The sequence below is a fragment of the Lissotriton vulgaris genome, chromosome 11 (genome assembly GCF_964263255.1).
Source record: "Lissotriton vulgaris chromosome 11, aLisVul1.2, whole genome shotgun sequence".
Lineage (NCBI taxonomy): Eukaryota > Metazoa > Chordata > Amphibia > Caudata > Salamandridae > Lissotriton > Lissotriton vulgaris.
In genome coordinates this window covers 136835126-136853827 of record NC_141699.1, presented here as the reverse complement: position 1 = coordinate 136853827, position 18702 = coordinate 136835126, and the positions used below count along the sequence as shown (strand labels likewise).

Sequence of the window (18702 nt, the reverse complement as noted above, 5' to 3'; positions counted from 1 at the left end):
TCAACCCGCAATGCCTACAGCACCACTCAATCTTCACCGCCTACATCACCACTCAACCCGCAACGCCTACATCACCACACAACCTGCAACACCTACAGCACCTCTCAACCCGCAACGCCTACAGCACCACTCAATCCGCAACGCCTATAGCACCACTCAACCAGCAATGCCAGCAGCCAGACACCTGCACTGTCTGGTAGGTTCTACCTAAAAAGGATGCAAATCAAACCACAGGAGTTGCATCTGCTATTCAGAGAAATCCATAAATGATTTCCCGGTCACAATTCACTTGGGGAAGGAAGTCTGTACCATCCCAACAGCATGGAGTGGGGGACATGCTGTACAGGGTCTCCAACACAGCTCAATTCTTTGCTAATGTGTTTGAGACAGAAGGACCTGACCACGCTGGACCCTGGTCCTACAAGTGTCCATGTTGTACTGGCGATCTGTGCTAAAGGCTGGATATTAACGAGTTTGTACTATTGGCATTGTAAATGACCATGCCTTTTATTTATGTTTTGGTTTTTAAAATCTTAATAAAAGGCATTGTCATTTGCAATACCAATAGCTCAAACTCGCATAAGTGCGAGACCCATTGCATTGCAAATACTTGGTCAGAGTATAGTCCTCGCTCCTACCCTCTCCTCTACTGTCCCAATTAACCTCTATAATGTACACCTTTCACTTCCTACTCATCACTGATTTTACCTGGGTATATAGTATGATTGTTAGGAAGGTATGCCTACATGCACACCTGTAACTGTCAAATTCCATGTACTGCCATTTGTTTATCCTTCAAACACATTTGAGATTGCAGTCCTTCAAACACATTCGGACTAGAAGGTGGGTAAAATGTAGACTTTTGAGCATTTGTCTAGCTAGCTCTAAATTGTTAAGTGGCATTCAGAAACAATAACATTTGTTTTAGTTGCAATTACAGAAGGTATATAAATTATTATTTCTTGGTTTCATTTTTTCACATGCACAGCATCTGGTACCCATTTAGTACATATTATATACCACTGACAATTTTTTTTTTTTTGAAGCGCTGGCTATCACTACGCGAGTAGCTGAAATCATGTAGGGGTACAGGCGGATCGGAATCTACAATTCTGGCTGGGAACATTCCAAAAATGTTTTGGTTATCGTGAGCTCCAGTAGCCATAACTGGGAATGACTAAGGCGACCTAAAAATCCACACTCTTTCCTCTTTTCCGGGGACTATTCCACTATTATTTTCTATCTGCTCCGAGCAAGCGGTCAATATCAAGGGGGGGGGGGGGGGGTCGTGGGGGTATGTGGGCCATGGTTTTCGGATGGGGACAGCAGAATTCCTGCTGATCTCACCTCCCGCGAAGATCTCTACCACTCAAACCTGGCTTAAACAGTTAACTGCACTCAATGTCCAACCCACCATAGTGGATTCAGCAAAATCCCTAGGCATAACTCTCGACTCCAATCTCAACATGCAGCATCATATCAGCAAGGCTACTAAGGGAGCGAACTTCCAAATCAATACCCTGAGGAAACTTAAACCCTTCCTACCAGCCAAAGACTTCCAAACTGCAGTACAAGCACTAGTAATCCCGCGAATTGAATACGGCAGCACCGCCCTCTGCGGTCTCCCGTTAACCACTACTGCACCCCTAAGAGCCTCTCTAAACGCTGCAGCGAGACTCATCACTGGATCAAAAAAACACTTGCATATCTCCCCTGACCTGAAATCACTAGACTGGCTGCCTTTTGAAGCCAGAATACATTTGAAAATCGCCTGCATGACACACAAGGCTCTACACCTGAGCTCTCCCGGATACCTCATTCAGAAGCTGTCAATCTCTGGCGGCTCTAGAAACACTAGAGGCACAAACAATCTTCTGCTAAAACCTCGAAGATTCCGGAAGGAAAAAACGTATAAACGCTCCTTCTCAGGAATGGCACCCAGGATCTGGAACTCACTCCCTCCCGAAACCAGGCTCATCTCCTCCATCACACTTTTTAGGAAAGAAGTAAAAGCTATTTTTATGGCCAAATACACTTGACCTATTAGGGTGGATCTGGAAAGACTCTACACCGATCTGTATTATTCTGTTCGAACTCTATGACTATGTATTTCACCTGTATTATTGACGCTACTGACTATCTATGCACACATTCAACTGTAATATTTATATTATTGATTTGCTGTACTACTTTGCTCCCTCACGTACCTACCCTTCCCACTTATTATGTTTAATTTCACTCTCTTGTTGGTATTCCCGGCTTTGTAAAGCGATCTGATATCTGCAAAGATTTTGTTCGCGCTATATAAAACTTTCAAAATAAATAAATAAATAAACTCCTCCTTAGCCTCAGGAGTTGTCCCAGAATCCTTTAAGCAGGCCGTGGTGTTACCCACCCTGAAAAAGCCCAACACAGACCCACTTGTGCTGAGCAATTACAGACCCATTTCCCTTCTCCCTTTCTTGGGAAAGATCTTAGAGACCTACGTAACTAGGTGTCTGAGCACTTTCATGGAGACTTCTTTTTTCTTGGACCCCCAACAGGCTGGTTTCAGCCCCCTCCATTCCACAGAGATGGTGATTGCGGCTGTCATGGACACTCTTAGAACAGGAGCTGATAACAACATTTCTCAAGCCCTTGTACTGTTGGACCTGTCGGCGGCTTTTGACACGGTCGATCACACTATACTGATCGACCGTGTCAACAACGCTGGCATCCAGGGCGTTGCCCTCGACTGGGTTCGATCTTTTTTGCAAGGCTGCTCCCAGGCAGTCCACCTTTCCACCTTCTCTGCTCCTTTTTCCCCCCTCTCTTGCGGTGTCCCCCAGGGTTCGGCTCTTTCCCCTCTTCTCTTTAATTTATACTTGCAACCACTTATGGTCTCTCTTTGTCACTCCCCTGCCACTATATATAACTATGCAGACGATCTGCAACTGATTTTTCCTTTGGACACCTCACCTTCCTCCCGCACTAACTTCCAAACCACAATGTTATACATCTCCGACTGGATGGCTCACAGCCAGCTCAAGCTGAATCCGTCTAAGACGGAACTTGTTCTGGTGGGTGGTCCCACCAATCCATGGGATGATAATTACTGGCCCCCTTCTCTTGGCGTCCCCCCTCGCCCGGTCAGCTCCGTGAAAAGCCTGGGAGTGCTCATCTCTGAGGATCTATCCATGAAATCTCAGATCTCGGCTGTAACATCATCCTGCTTCTTCCAGCTGCGCAGGATCCGTAAGATCTGCCGATTTCTAACCAGAGAGGCACTCATACTAGTCATACTGGCTTTGGTCATCTCCAGGGTTGACTTTGCAAATATCCTCTATGTGGGGATTCCTGCCTATCCGCTTCAAAAACTCCAGTTAATTCAGAACCAGGCCGCTCGCTTGGTGTTCCATCAACCCAAACACCAGCATGTCTCCCCTTTACTGAGGAGCCTCCACTGGCTCACAGTAGCTAAACGGTGTTCCTTCAAACTCGGATGCACCATATTCAAATCCCTTCATAACCGCGCACCTGTGTTCATCTCCTCCAAGTTAAAGCGATATCTCCCAACCCGCAATCTACGTTCTTCTGCTGACAATCTTCTATGCATTCCATCTAACCGCCGCAAAAAACACGGCGGACTGCGCTTTTCTTTTCTAGGCTCTTCCTTTTGGAACTCCCTCCCTTCCTCCTTTCGTCACTGCCCCTCTTATGAGTTGTTCCGAAAAACATTAAAAACCCATCTATTCAAAGCGGCCTTTGAGTAAAACCTTCTGCCCTGGCTCGATATGTCTGTTATGAGCGCCAAGAAACCGTTTCGGTGTACGTGCGCGGTACAAACTTTTTAACATAACATAACACACATCCCTGTGTGCCATGCCCACAAACCCACTGTCCTGGCATACACCAGTCACCCCTCTAGCTGGGTGCCCTATGCCAGTGGTGGGGGCACAGGTGCATGAGCCCTGTGCCCCTACAGTACCCAGGGCCTGTGGAGTGATGCTATTAAGAGTATATGGTGATGGGAGGTTGTCATTAAGAACTCCATAGCACCATAAAGGCTACACTGAAAACTGACAAGTTTGATATCAAACTTCTCAGCACATTAAACCCACACTGATGGAAGTGGGGGATTTAATGTAGAATGCACTACAGAGGGCATCTTAGAGATGCCCCCTGGAACCTGCAGAGGCTGCCACACAGCAGACATGTTGCTGGACCCCTGGATGGTGAGCCCCACGCTCTCCTGGGCCTGCAACAATGCACATCCTGGGCGAGGTGCTAGGGTCTCCTCCCCCAGGATGGGCAGGGGGAAGTTTCAAAGGCATGCCGCCTTTGTGACCTTCTCCAGACCATTTGCTGTACTCAGCAACCGGTTCTAACCCCCACTCTGGCGGGAAGACTGGCGGGAAACCCTACGCCAGGGGGGGTGTGCCAGCCTGTGCCAACTCCACCCCTCAGGTGGAGCACAACTCCGGGCCCCGGCCATCTTGAAGATTGGGAGCCCTGCCCAATCAGAGATAGGCTCCTGCCCCCCTCCCACAGGAGAGGAGCAGGATAGGGGGTGGGACAGGGACCTATTGGTCCCTGCCCTTCCCCTACCTGTAAAGCCCCTAAAGTTAGTATTTAGGGGCGCCCTGAACCTTCCTTCCTCAGATCCCACTTTCGAAACAAGCCCCAGCCCTACCTGCCTGCCTTGACCCTCTTAGAGACAGACTCCCATGAGCAGTGTTTCTGCTTAAACAACAATACCCCTGGTGCCAGCCAGGAAACAAGAATCCAGCCCACTCTGCACCCACAGAGCGCGGCCTGTGCCCGAGTGGACAAAGACCCTGAGGACGTCCCCCACAGGCGATTCTGACCTGGAATCCAGTGCCCAAAGACCCTCAACGACCCGGACACCTGCAGCCTCAGAACCAGGGACCCCACAACTGCGACCATCAGAGGGTAAGATTTCCTGATGCCAAAAGACACCCTTGCACCCGGTGCCCCCCGGCCCCTTGTGCCCAACTTCGGGGCGCCTACCTACCCTCCAAGATCCCTACTTACCCCTCGAAGTGTTGGTCGCTCCAGAAGATCCTCCGTCCGAGAGCTTGCAGCATGTGTTCCTTTTTCAAGATCTCCATTGAATAACATTGAGCGCCCAACGGCTCAAAAGCACCCTGCACCCAGCTGCCCGAGTGCCCCTGGCAGTGCATCCTTTGTCCTATCCTACTTCCCAGTTTGCCCCGAGAAAGTTACCATGAGCCTTGCTCCCTCAGCCGTGTGGCCTGCTAGCCAGCAGCCACCAACTGAAGGCCCCCTGCTTCTCATTGGATAACATTGGGCCTAACTACCTCTGCACTGGCTGCCCCTGTGCAGCTGAGGGTGTACCAACTGTACCTACCTGACCCTGGGAGACCCCTGAGTCTATACCCAGAGCCTTACCCTCAACTCTTCCAGTCGACTACTTACCTAAAAGCCGATAACTCACTTTTCTTCCATAGGTTAACATTGACTGGTTTCACTTGGAAATTCTTCTAAGTGTGGAGTTTTGGAACTTTAAAACATTCATCTAAAGTCAGCCGAACTACGAATTCCGATTAACTCACCTGTTATCAGGAGAGACCTCAGTGCTGCATCTTTGAGCTCAGTACTGACTCTGAAAAGTAATTCTAACCGTACTTGCCAGTGACTTGAATTTCCTTCCATAGGATATCATTGCCTGCTTTTTGATGTAAAAGTTTCTAAGTCTCGATTCTTGAAACTTAAAAATATTCTCTAATTAAAAATATTCTCTAAAAATCGTGCCAACGATAACATGTTTTAGAGAGAGGTCCCAGTGATGAACCTAGGAGTCCAGCAATGGATTACAAAAGTAACGTGAATATACTTTACCTGCAAATTGAATTTCCTTCCATAGGATAACATTAGTAATTTCAACTGAAAAAGTTTTTAAGTGTCAACTTTTAAAATACAATAATATTCCTTAAAAATCACTACTGTAACCAAAACGCTTTAACTTAACCGTTTACAGCTCATGTCCCGGGACTGAATCTATGATCCAGTCCTGTGGATGGAAAAGTAATCTACAAAGTAACTAATTACATTTAACTGAAAATTCCCATTGAGCTCAATGTTGCATTGTATTTGAAATTGTGTTGCCTAGTGCAACAAACTGTAACTATTATATTCAAAGAGTCTATTGCTTATTTGAAAAGTATTTAACTAAAGTAATCCATTCTGAGAAAGTATATTTTGATACTTTGTTGGTTCTAAAATAAAACTATATCTTTTTATACAACACAATTGGCCTAGAGTTCATTTCTTGAGTGTATGAGACCATTTGCTGACTGGGTGTGTACAACAAAAGCTTTACACTGTCCTCTGATAATGCCTTACTGCACGACCAAGCAACCACTTTAGAGAGTAAGGTTATATCTAACTTTAGCTTCTGCCAAACCTCTGGGGACTGGGGACTCTATACATACTGTACCTTACTTTGGCCCAGTATATATAGAGCCACTTTCCTACATATACTTACTGCAAGCATTCTCCGGTCAATTTTGGGTCTCGCCTAGGCAGCGCTTGCGCGGTCTCGACACATGCTGTATTGAGGTATGGACTTGAAGCTTCGCCCACTTTTTGCCCAACTTTTTAGGTCTCGGAGAGGTGTGGGCTTGAGCAGCGAAGCTGCTGGCCACGCCTCTTCGAGAGATATTGTTTGTAAAAAGGGTACTGTCAGCCCCGCCCGCCATTTCCATTGAGTAGCGTCAGCGTTAATGGTAAACGCTGGCTTCCCATTGGAAAAGAGGGGCTTTGGTTGCCAACCTGTCGGCTTTTCTCATTGTCCCTCCAGACAATGTAGCCTGTTTTGTGGCAGGCGTACAAGATTATTTTTATCTGGTTGTTTATTTAACAAGCAGATAAGAACATTCTTTCAGGCATGGATAGCGGAGGCGCAGGGGGCACGGGGAGTGCAGCTCTACCCCCACCCTCCCCGGCCGGGCTTTTCCTGTGCCAGTGATATGTAAACAGCCCTGCAAGCTCGTTTTTCTCCCAGCGGTGCCGTCTTCTTTCTACTTCACAGCTGGTTAAAACAAGCATTTTTAAACATAATTTCTAAACAGGGAGGAGACTGGGCCTGTGCAAACAGCAAAGCAAAGTTACCTTAAGACTGCAAAATAATTGATTTCAAGTGAATTTGCATGCTTGTATCGTTAAGGTGGCTCAGTCCTAAACCATAAAATGTTATGAGCAGTTATTACTTAGGGCTTAATTCAGTTGTGTAATGTGTTATATTTCAGGGGTGTTTGCCAACTTTTCAAATTCACAAATGACCAGGGAATAGCCAGAGCTGTCATTAGCCTTCAACGGAGCAGATCTGTCTGGCAGGCAAATCATTTGGCAACTGGGAGCGTGGGTGCGTTTGAACTACCAGACAGCAATTTAAGCAAATGTTTAAAAATAGCACCGGTTTTGAACTTTCCTTCTTTAATGTCAGATTATGTGCTGCCCTCTGACACTCAACAGAAGTCTAGTAATAGTTGGAAACGATTTGGCGATTCAAGACGTTATGCCACTCAGAGACTCTTTATGAGTATTGCAGAACAGTGTCCCTCTGCCATACTACGAGCGGGCCAGTGTTTAAATCATGGTGCCGGGAAGCAATGAACCCAGTTTGACTGGATGGACATCCTGCAACCCACCACATGAGGAGGGACATGGGCTGCAGGCACCGCCCACCCCACCTGCATCACAGGGGGGGGGACAGAGAGCACCTGCTTCGGGGAAGCCACGGCATCCCCTCGAAACAATTTTTTATTTATTTTGAAAGTTTTATATAGCGCGAACAAGATCTTTGCAGATATCAGAGCGCTTTACAAAGCCGGGAATACCAACAAGAGAGTGAAATTAAACATAATAAGTGGGAAGGGTAGGTACGTGAGGGAGCAAAGTAGTACAGCAAATCAATAATATAAATATTACAGTTGAATGTGTGCATAGATAGTCAGTAGCGTCAATAATACAGGTGAAATACATAGTCAGAGTTCGAACAGAATAATACAGATCGGTGTAGAGTCTTTCCAGATCCACCCTAATAGGTCAAGTGCATTTGGCCATAAAAATAGCTTTTACTTCTTTCCTAAAAAGTGTGATGGAGGAGATGAGCCTGGTTTCGGGAGGGAGTGAGTTCCAGATCCTGGGTGCCATTCCTGAGAAGGAGCGTTTATAAGTTTTTTCCTTCCGGAATCTTCGAGGTTTTAGCAGAAGATTGTTTGTGCCTCTAGTGTTTCTAGAGCCGCCAGAGATTGACAGCTTCTGAGTGAGGTATCCGGGAGAGCTCAGGTGTAGAGCCTTGTGTGTCATGCAGGCGATTTTCAAATGTATTCTGGCTTCAAAAGGCAGCCAGTCTAGTTATTTCAGGTCAGGGGAGATATGCGAGTGTTTTTTTGATCCAGTGATGAGTCTCGCTGCAGCGTTTAGAGAGGCTCTTAGGGGTGCAGTAGTGGTTAACGGGAGACCGCAGAGGGCGGTGCTGCCGTATTCAATTTGCGGGATTACTAGTGCTTGTACTGCAGTTTGGAAGTCTTTGGCTGGTAGGAAGGGTTTAAGTTTCCTCAGGGTATTGATTTGGAAGTTCGCTCCCTTAGTAGCCTTGCTGATATGATGCTGCATGTTGAGATTGGAGTCGAGAGTTATGCCTAGGGATTTCGCTGAATCCACTATGGTGGGTTGGACATTGAGTGCAGTTAACTGTTTAAGCCAGGTTTGAGTGGTAGAGATCTTCGCGGGAGGTGAGATCAGCAGGAATTCTGCTGTCCCCATCCGAAAACCATGGCCCACATACCCCCACGACCCCCCCCCCCCCCCCCCTTGATATTGACCGCTTGCTCGGAGCAGATCGAAAATAATAGTGGAATAGTCCCCGGAAAAGAGGAAAGAGAGTGGATTTTTAGGTCGCCTTAGTTATTCCCAGTTATGGCTACTGGAGCTCACGATAACCAAAACATTTTTGGAATGTTCCCAGCCAGAATTGTAGATTCTGATCCGCCTGTACCCCTACATGATTTCAGCTACTCGCGTAGTGATAGCCAGCGCTTCAAAAAAAAAAATTGTCAGTGGTATATAATATGTACTAAATGGGTACCAGATGCTGTGCATGTGAAAAAATTGAAACCAAGAAATAATAATTTATATACCTTCTGTAATTGCAACTAAAACAAATGTTATTGTTTCTGAATGCCACTTAACAATTTAGAGCTAGCTAGACAAATGCTCAAAAGTCTACATTTTACCCACCTTCTATTCCGAATGTGTTTGAAGGACTGCAATCTCAAATGTGTTTGAAGGATAAACAAATGGCAGTACATGGAATTTGACAGTTACAGGTGTGCATGTAGGCATACCTTCCTAACAATCATACTATATACCCAGGTAAAATCAGTGATGAGTAGGAAGTGAAAGGTGTACATTATAGAGGTTAATTGGGACAGTAGAGGAGAGGATAGGAGCGAGGACTATACTCTGAACAAGCATTTGCAATGCAATGGGTCTCGCACTTATGCGAGTTTGAGCAATTGGTATTGCAAATGACAATGCCTTTTATTAAGGTTTTAAAAACCAAAACATAAATAAAAGGCATGGTCATTTACAATGCCAATAGTACAAACTCGTTAATATCCAGCCTTTAGCACAGATCGCCAGTACAACATGGACACTTGTAGGACTAGGGTCCAGCGTGGTCAAGTCCTTCTGTCTCAAACACATTAGCAAAGAATTGAGCTGTGTTGGAGACCCTGTACAGCATGTCCCCCACTCCATGCTGTTGGGATGGTACAGACTTCCTTCCCCAAGTGAATTGTGACCGGGAAATCATTTATGGATTTCTCTGAATAGCAGATGCAACTCCTGTGGTTTGATTTGCATCCTTTTTAGGTCGAACCTACCAGACAGTGCAGGTGTCTGGCTGCTGGCGTTGCCGGTTGAGTGGTGCTATAGGCGTTGCGGATTGAGTGGTGCTGTAGGCGTTGCGGGTTGAGAGGTGCTGTAGGTGTTGCAGGTTGTGTGGTGATGTAGGCGTTGCGGGTTGAGTGGTGATGTAGGCGGTGAAGATTGAGTGGTGCTGTAGGCATTGCGGGTTGAGTGGTGCTTTACGCGGTGGGGATTGAGTGATGCTGTAGGCGTTGCGGGTTGAGGGGTGATGTAGGCATTGCGGGTTGAGTGGTGCTTTACGCGGTGGGGATTAAGTGATGCTGTAGGCGTTGCGGGGTGATGTAGGCATTGTGGGTTGAGTGGTGCTGTACGCAGTGGGGATTGAGTGGTGCTGTAGGCATTGCGGGTTGAGTGGTGATGTAGGCGTTGGGGGTTGAGTGGTGCTGTACGCGGTGGGAGTTGAGCGGTTCAGTAGGCGTTGGGAGTTGAGTGGTGCTGTACGCGGTGGGGATTGAGTGGCGACGTAGGTGTTGGGGGTTGGGTGGTGCACGTTTTCAGCAGGCACACCCCTCCAGCTGTCAGTGCACACTTTCACCAGGCACACACCACTATCACAGCAATCGCAGTATGGCGCACTTTACTTTTAAACATTCATCTAAAGCGCAGCATGCCACCATTGCTACAAAAATAAATACACATTTTTTTGGACTACAATTTATAAACTTATGTTGCAGTTGGTGTTGCAATATTTAGCAAAGCCAATAGCTCAAACTTAATGAACCCGAGAACTATTGCATTGTAAATGCTTGTTAAATGGCTCCTGTGACTGTGGCTTTTAAATGGTCAATAGGTTTAGGAGTTCCTTCTTAGTACCACTTTTTCTCATCTTGTAACCTCCCATGAGGACACCCCTGTTACATGTGTTGTTACTCGCTAGGCTTTATTACAACCTTCAAGCCCTATTTGGTTAAATGTTTTTCTCCTACCTGCCGTTGCTGGCAGGACACTCAACGCTTTCTTTTTTTTTTCTTCATAGCACGGCACCCTCACCTGATATAATTGCAACAGTACCATTGGTTTGTAATTTGCTGCGCCGAACACAGCTGCATGTTTTTTTCCTCCTATGTATTAACTTTTGTTTTAAAGCACACCATGACACGCTTTCAAGTTAATGGCGGCCAAACATCTTTCTTTAGACGCAGCTTGCCATATTCACCTTCATAAACACATTTGTTTTGTATTTATTTTTTTACAAGCGGCCCAATCTGCCCTTTCACTTTAACGGCTGCCACACCCTTTTCTTTAGACACAGGTCATCTAAAGAAAGGTGCACAGCTTCTATTAAAGTGAAAGAGTGGAATGAGCGATTTACAAAAAAAAAAAAAAAAAAAACATTTGTCTGTCAACTTGAGAAACAAATTCTTTTTTTCTGTAAAAGCGCCCCATGCTGCGCTTTGACTTTAATGGGGGCGGCAACCCTATCTTTAGATTTGGCTCGTCTAAAGAAAGGGGCACGGCCACCATTTAAGTGAAAGCACAGCATGGGGTGCTTTTACAAAAAAGCATTTGCAATGCAAAGGTCTTGCATTTGCGAGAGTTTAAGGTACTGGCATTGTAAATGTCAATGCCCTTTATTTATCGGTTTTGAAAACAAACACAAAGGGCATTGACATTTACAATGCCAATAACTCAAACTCTCGCAGATGCGAGAGATATTGCATTACAAATGCTAGTTGTGTGTGCAGGCACATGTGGAGCCCAGCATGGGAAACTAGGACTATGCAACAGTCCATCATGACCAGGAGGCACATTACTGTTCTGACAAAGTTGACTATTTAGTTAAAAGAATTTATTTTTAAAATTAAGGTAGACGCTGCTGGAAAGTTAGCACTTTTAGTTGCTTTGGGTGTGGCTTGCAGGGGACTGCATTTAGCATGGACCAAGAAAAGGTTGCACTTGGAGTGGTTGGAGATGGAACTCTGAGGAGTTTATGGTAAACTCCCAAGTTGTGGAGGAGTGAGATGGCAGCTTGGGTGTAGACTAGGCACGGCTGCCTGCCTGCACTCTTGCTCAGCCACTCGTCTAGATAAGGAAGCAATCACATGGGCATTTGCAGAAATCTTCCAAGAGCAAGGGAAGATAAATATCTGCTTCTGTCATAGTTCAAGCTCTTCTTGGAGCTTTTCTAGGATTGGTCTCAGACGTCTGAATTCAGTGTGGACAGAAGGCACGACAAGGACTTTGGTGAGGGTGTAAAGGGTGCTTTTAGCCTTAAACGATGTTGAGGCGGCCTTACCCGTCACTTGGGAACAAGGGCCCGTGAACGCTTTAAAGGAGGCTGGCATCCCGCATATGAGAGACCTTTTTCCTGGGGGTAGCTACATAACTTGGGAGGACTTGGACTACATTAAAAATCCTACCCTTCTGTTCCAGTATTCCTGCTACCGTTTGAGGCATGCACTTCAGGATCATTACCCCGACGTCCCTGCTGAACCCACTATACTTCAATCACTTGAATTATTAATAGTAGCCCCATCCAAGAAAAAACTGATTACCAAATTATACAAGGGGGTGAGGATGAAACGGTGCGCGGGCCTGATCGTAGTTTAGAGCGATGGAACACAATAGTAACCCCTCGATCACTCTGAAAGAAGTGGAACAGGTATGCATGCTAACAGGTCGTCTCACGCTGAATGGCAATCTTCGTATCATTCATTTTAAATTCATCCACCAAATATATCACACCCCTGATAAATTAATAAAATGGGCCTCAGAGACTCTGATCCATGTAAACGCTGTGGTCAAATTAATGCTAATTTTATCCACCTAGCCTGGCAATAGCCCCGGTGTTTCAATACTGGGAAACCGTTGTTGCACGCATACACACCATGACTGGTATTGTTTTACGGTGTACACCTCTGGAGTGCCTTCTTGGCTTCATCCCCCAGTTAAAGGCCACCGTGGGCAAGTTTGTTAGAGAGGCTCTCCTTCTCGCCAAGAGGCGGATTATCTTCACTTGGGAAAGAAAATTTGCCCCGAAAATTCCAGAATGGATGCAAGATCTGGTTTACTGTCCTGAACAATTGGAATTGTATGCTGAGGAATTGCCGGTTACATCCAGACCAACTGATATTTGTGCTCCTCATCGGGAATATTTGCTACACCAGACTTCTGTTGAGACTACGTGATGTTAACTGGCGATTTGTAATATTGTGTTATCCCATCACCCAGAGTGCTTGTAATGAATCATCGGAGCGGGACCGCCTCATTAAACTTATTGCAACATCTGATCATTAACTGTACCTTTTAAAGATGTTTTTTTTCTTTTTCTGTTTACAATGGATTTAGTTTACACTGTTTGCTATGCCAATACACTGTTTGGTACTGAATACTTCAATAAACAACGTTTTTTTTAAAAACTATGTCGAGGCACGGCACAGGATATTCTCTTCAGATCTAAGGGTAGATGGGTGTGAAGCTCTCTAGAAAGACCCATTTCGGCCTCTGAAGCCTTTCTTAGATGCCAGCTTGGATCCGATGGATGTCAGCAGGGCATGAAGTCAGGCTCTCTCCAGAGTAGTAGTCCGGGCCATAGTGCGGTCTCTTATGAGCCTTGCACTGTACCTTGGCTTCAACCATAATTATGAGCCTGGATGTGGACTAGGTGAACTGGCCTGTGTCAGCAGAGGTAGATTGAGTCTTTTCTTCCTCTCAAGTAACCTCAGATACGCCAGAGCCGACAACTTCAGACTGGATCGCTGAGCCAGGAAGTCCGAAGACTCAAGTAGCCTTCCTCCTTGGCACTGAGAGGATTTTATTTTCACTTTCGCTTTCTTCCGCTTATTCATACTTTTTAGTTTTCCTCCACTTATTGTACTTTCTCATTTTCTCCACTCATTCTACTTTTTTCGCCTTGCCAGCTTTTTCTGCTGTTGCTCAGACACTTGCCCCTCCCGCCACTGCGTCCCCTGCCCCCCTCGCTCACCCATTCACTCCCCACCTGCCTCCTAGGTACTCCTCCTTCCCACCTTCCCTTCCTAATGGCGGCCGCGCAACTGGCATGCCGAAGGTGCGCTTAATGCAAGCCTGTCTACGTCTGGACCGCGTCCAGCGCCAGATCTCCTGGCCCCCGCGAGCACCACGAAACCAGACGCTGCTACGACACTACCGACACCTCAGACTCACTGCCCCCCAGTAACAGTCCTCCTGCTCTCCTGGAACCATGTCAACGACAAAGACACCATTAAAACCATGACAACATCCACTCCGGCTCACCATCCGACTCCTGCCCTCACCACATCTTCAACAAAGCGAGTTCCATCATTGCACCCCAACTCCGGAAGATCTTCAACAGCTCCTTCGAGACGGTCACCTTCCCGGAGAGCTGGAAACACGCAGCGATTAACACCCTACTCAAGAAACCCAAGGCAGACCCAAAGGACCTCAAGAACTTTCGGCCCATCTTACTGCTCCCGTTCCCAGCTAAAGTCATCAAGAAGATAGTCAGACAACTGACCTGCTTCCTCGAACACAACACCACCTTGGACTTGTTCCAATCGCAACCACAGCACTGAAATCGCCCTCGTCGTCGCCACCGATTACATCAGGACACTGCTGTACAACGGCGAAACCGCAACCTTCATCCTCCTACACCTGTCGGCTGCCTTTGACACAGTCTGCCACCACACCCTACGCACATGCCTCCACAACACAGGGATCCGCTGCAAAGCCCTGGACTAGATCACCTCTTTCCTCACCAACAGAACCCAGAGAGGCCGCCTCCCTCCATTCTGATCCAAAGCCACCAAGATCACATGCGGCCTGGCCTACCCCAAGGATCATCCCTCAACCCGACCCTTTTTAACGTCTACATGACACAGTTTGCAAACATCGTCTGATCGCATGACCTCCACATCATCTCATACGCCCACACCCAACTGATCCTCTTCCTCACAAAGGACTCCGCCACCGCCAAAACCAACTTCCATGAAGGAATGAAGGCCGTCGCCGAATAGATGAAAAACAGTCGCCTGAAACTGAACTCCGACAAGACTGAGGTCCTCATCCTCGGCTCCACCCCCTCTGCCTGGGATGACTCCTGGTGGCCGGCCTTGCTGGGAGCTGCGCAGACACCCACAGACCACGCACGCAATCTGGGGTTTATCCTGGAATCATCACGGTCTATGATCCAGCAAGTCTGTGCCGTCTCCTCCTCCTGCTTCAACACCCTCCGCATGATCTACAGATGGATCACCACCAGAACCAGAAGGACGGTCACCCAGGCCCTCGTCACCAGCAGGATGGACTACGGCAATGCACTCTACGCGGGAACCACGGCCAAACTCAAGAAAAGACTATAACGCATACAGAACGCCTCCGCAAGCCTCGTCCGACACCCCCCGCCACATCACTGCCCACCTAACATCGGACCAGCGTACCTCAACGAACGACTCCCCTTCTACACTCCCAACCGCCGGCTTCGCTCCGCTGACCTCGCCCCGTACCACGCTTCCTCCGAACAACCTCCGGCAGCAGATCTTTCTCCAACCTCACCGCCAAGAATGGAACACCCTCCCCATCCACCTGCGACAGACCCAGGACCTGCTGACCTTCAGGAGACTCCTCAAGTCCTGGCTGTTACAGCAGTAGCAGCCCCCCCCCCCCCAGCACCTTGAGACACTCCCAGGTGAGTAGTGCGCTCTACAAATGCATTGATTGATTGACTGGTTGGTTGGTTCCCTGAAGACAGTTGCGGCTTCTTTGGCTAGTTGCTTCTGCATGCTAATATGGACCCAGAGCCTGTCTCTCTGATAACACAGGGTCTTTTTACACTGAAAGGCAAGAGAGGTGGCAGGATTGTGCAGAACATATGTATCTACAGCCACACATTCAAAGAACACAAGTTTTTTGTAGTCAGTAAACAGACGAAAAGTTAGAATGGGAACAAAAGATCTTTCAAGGGTACACAAAAAAAAAGGAACTAACATTTATGCAGGTCTATGTAGTAACTTCTTGGGAAGTTGCTAGTTAAAAAAAAAAGACAATGATGCCAAGTATTTGTATGCATGAGCAGGAGCTAAAAATAATCCCTCCCTTCCAGTCAGGTACCTATGATGGCACTTAGACACATGCATCAGAAAATGCATTTAGAGTAAAAATTAAACTCTGTGAAGTATAACAAAACTTAAAAAGTCAAATCGAAGAAACCCAACACTTAACAGTTATGGAATGCAATGAACAGTACTCACCATAACCGATGTCTCGCTGCACTTAGTCTTTTTTTTATTTATTTCCTATTTTTTCAGCCCAAGCTTTCAGTAAGTGAATGTACGGAGCACAGCAAGGACGTCAGTTATGGTATGTGTTGTGCACTGCATACCAAAACTGGCAAGCGTCAGTACTGAACCAGATCAATCTTGCCTTTATGATGGTATTGATACATGATTTGACCTTTGAACTGTAGAAATAAATGACTGACAATTGTTTTTTTTTCCAAAGAATAAAATAGTGTAGGCAAGTATTTCACTTACTATCTTAAAATATATATATATATATATATATATACACACACATATATATTATATATACACACATATATATATATATACACACACACACACACACACACACATATATATAAATGAACGAAATCTGAATTCTTAATACATTCCGTCCCACCACTAACCATCCTCTTTTAAGGAACCTATTTGCTTAAACTTAGCCTGCACACAATATTTCCACCTTCATGTAGTTTTAATTAATTCTCTAGACTTTTTTTAAAAAATCATTCTATTTTCCTATCAAAGAACATCAAGTTTTTTTTCTGGCTTCAGCACAAGACCACTGGCAATACCTCTCTTCAGTCAAGATTGACAACGACAGTGCCTTTGTTTCTTCTTTATGGAGGAACAGAGAATGCAACATAATAGGCGAATAAAGTTCAATGGAGATGGTAATTGGATTCAGACATTTCCAGCTTTTGGGAAACAGTTATTAACATTTCACAGTGAAGTTACAATCTGCAAATATTACATAAATTAAAACGTACTTTGCAGTAGAAACAAAATCATTCAATTCACCACCACCTTCCTCCAAAGCTTCCAAGGTTCTTGCTTCTCCTGTGGACTGAAGGCCAATAACCACACACTAAAGAAAATGAATATCAGAATAGAAAAGGGTAAATATTTCTGGCTTGATTAACATGATTTTCAGAACTGAATATTCACACTAAAACAACAAAACAATTTCTTCTACTCTATATTATTTTTAGTGTGCACTACAAATACCTCTCATTCTTGTAAAGCACTCGGACACCCAACTGTGTCTTGTTCGCGCTTAATAAAACACCAAAAATAAATAAAACAAAATATTTGTTGCCAGTAAACTGGCTTGCATGCATGACAAACAGAAAAATAATTACAAGAGCAAGGTCTCCTGATCGTATTGGACAAAAAGAAAGACAGCAGTCAGAAGCAAGAAAGACATGTTTACTTGTAATCATAGATCTCCCCTATGAGGTTTCTCTCCAAAATCACACAAGCAATGCACATGTTAGCAGGTCTCTTCTTCGGGACTTGTGGGCTTTGCCACAGCTATACAATGCTAGGTACAAAGCAAAATGCCCCCCCACCCCCCGAGCAGCATGTGCACAAAAAAGAAGAAAAATATAATGTTGATTCGTCCACTGTTGAAGAGGTAAACTTGTGCTTGTCTCAATTCATTTTCATATAGTTGGCCTCCTAGCTTTCCTAAGGACCTCTATGCATTTTGGGGAGCCATAGGTGGCCCAATTCTAGGTCTTCAGGAGCCCTGGTGCTAAGGTCAAGGTAGCGGACTACATGGGGTACATTGACCTTGTATTGTCATCAAGTCATGATGAGCTGGAACCCTCATCATCATGCCTTTGCCATTTCCACCAGATCCAAGACCCATATCTGCGTCCACATTAAGGTGCCATTAAAATAAGTTTTTAGGGGGTGTCTATGCAATCAACCTGAATGGAGAATTACAGGTATGCCAGATGTCAATATGCGAATTAGTCTCACTACAGTCCTTGCTGAAAAATTGTGTCTTGTGTTCTTGGTGACTTTGCAAGGTCAGCACAGGACTCTCTGGAAAAGGGAATATTTTGGAATCCCTTGAATTTAGCATCTCTTCCCCCAAAAATGTCTCTGGTCTCTCAGTGTTTGGGAATGATTTCTCTAGGTTTAGGGAAAACGTCAATCTGTGGGACATTTCCATTGATGTATTGATATATGTAGCCTGAATACTATGTTAAGTTAGCGTGAGCTTTTTAGGAGTTTAAACGCCATTTTGACTTTCTGCTGCTTTTGCACACGGCACATATCTACTGCTTTAGCTTTGAGTCTAGTAAAATGTTTTAGATTCATGCAAGAATAATATGTTGTTGAACTGATATCAGTCTTGCTTGGCGAGCTGTGTCTGTACAGTGAGTGCTGAAACCTTCAAGGATATCTCAACACAGTAGTTGTTGTGAGCACTGATCTTCGCACGTTCCTAGACATAACATACATGCAGATGCAGCCAAGTTCAGGCTTTAGGCGCGTTTTATATTGCTTTGCACAAGAGCATACAAACGCACTTGATGGTGCGTCGCATGCAGAGAGCTGGTTGCTGATGATGTGATCCCTTCCACTAGGATCTTGAGGTATGGGGCCGCTCTGCTAAAACCCACAAGAGACCTTCTTAGATATAATATAATATACTAGCTAGGGAGGGTGAGAATTAGGTTTTGTTAAACCCTATTCATTTTAGCATAATACTATGCTTGCACCATTTGTG

At 45.7% G+C, this 18702-nt stretch overlaps 1 protein-coding gene across 1 annotated transcript in view; it reads right to left on the bottom strand.

The window, feature by feature from the left end:
* SBNO1 (strawberry notch homolog 1) overlaps positions 1 to 18702 on the bottom strand; it is a 946695-nt gene that overhangs the window by 612057 nt on the left and 315936 nt on the right. The window contains exon 10 of the mRNA XM_086942451.1: positions 16949 to 17046. Coding sequence (XP_086798577.1) covers positions 16949 to 17046 — 98 coding nt within the window. The remainder of the gene's footprint in view (positions 1 to 16948; positions 17047 to 18702) is intronic.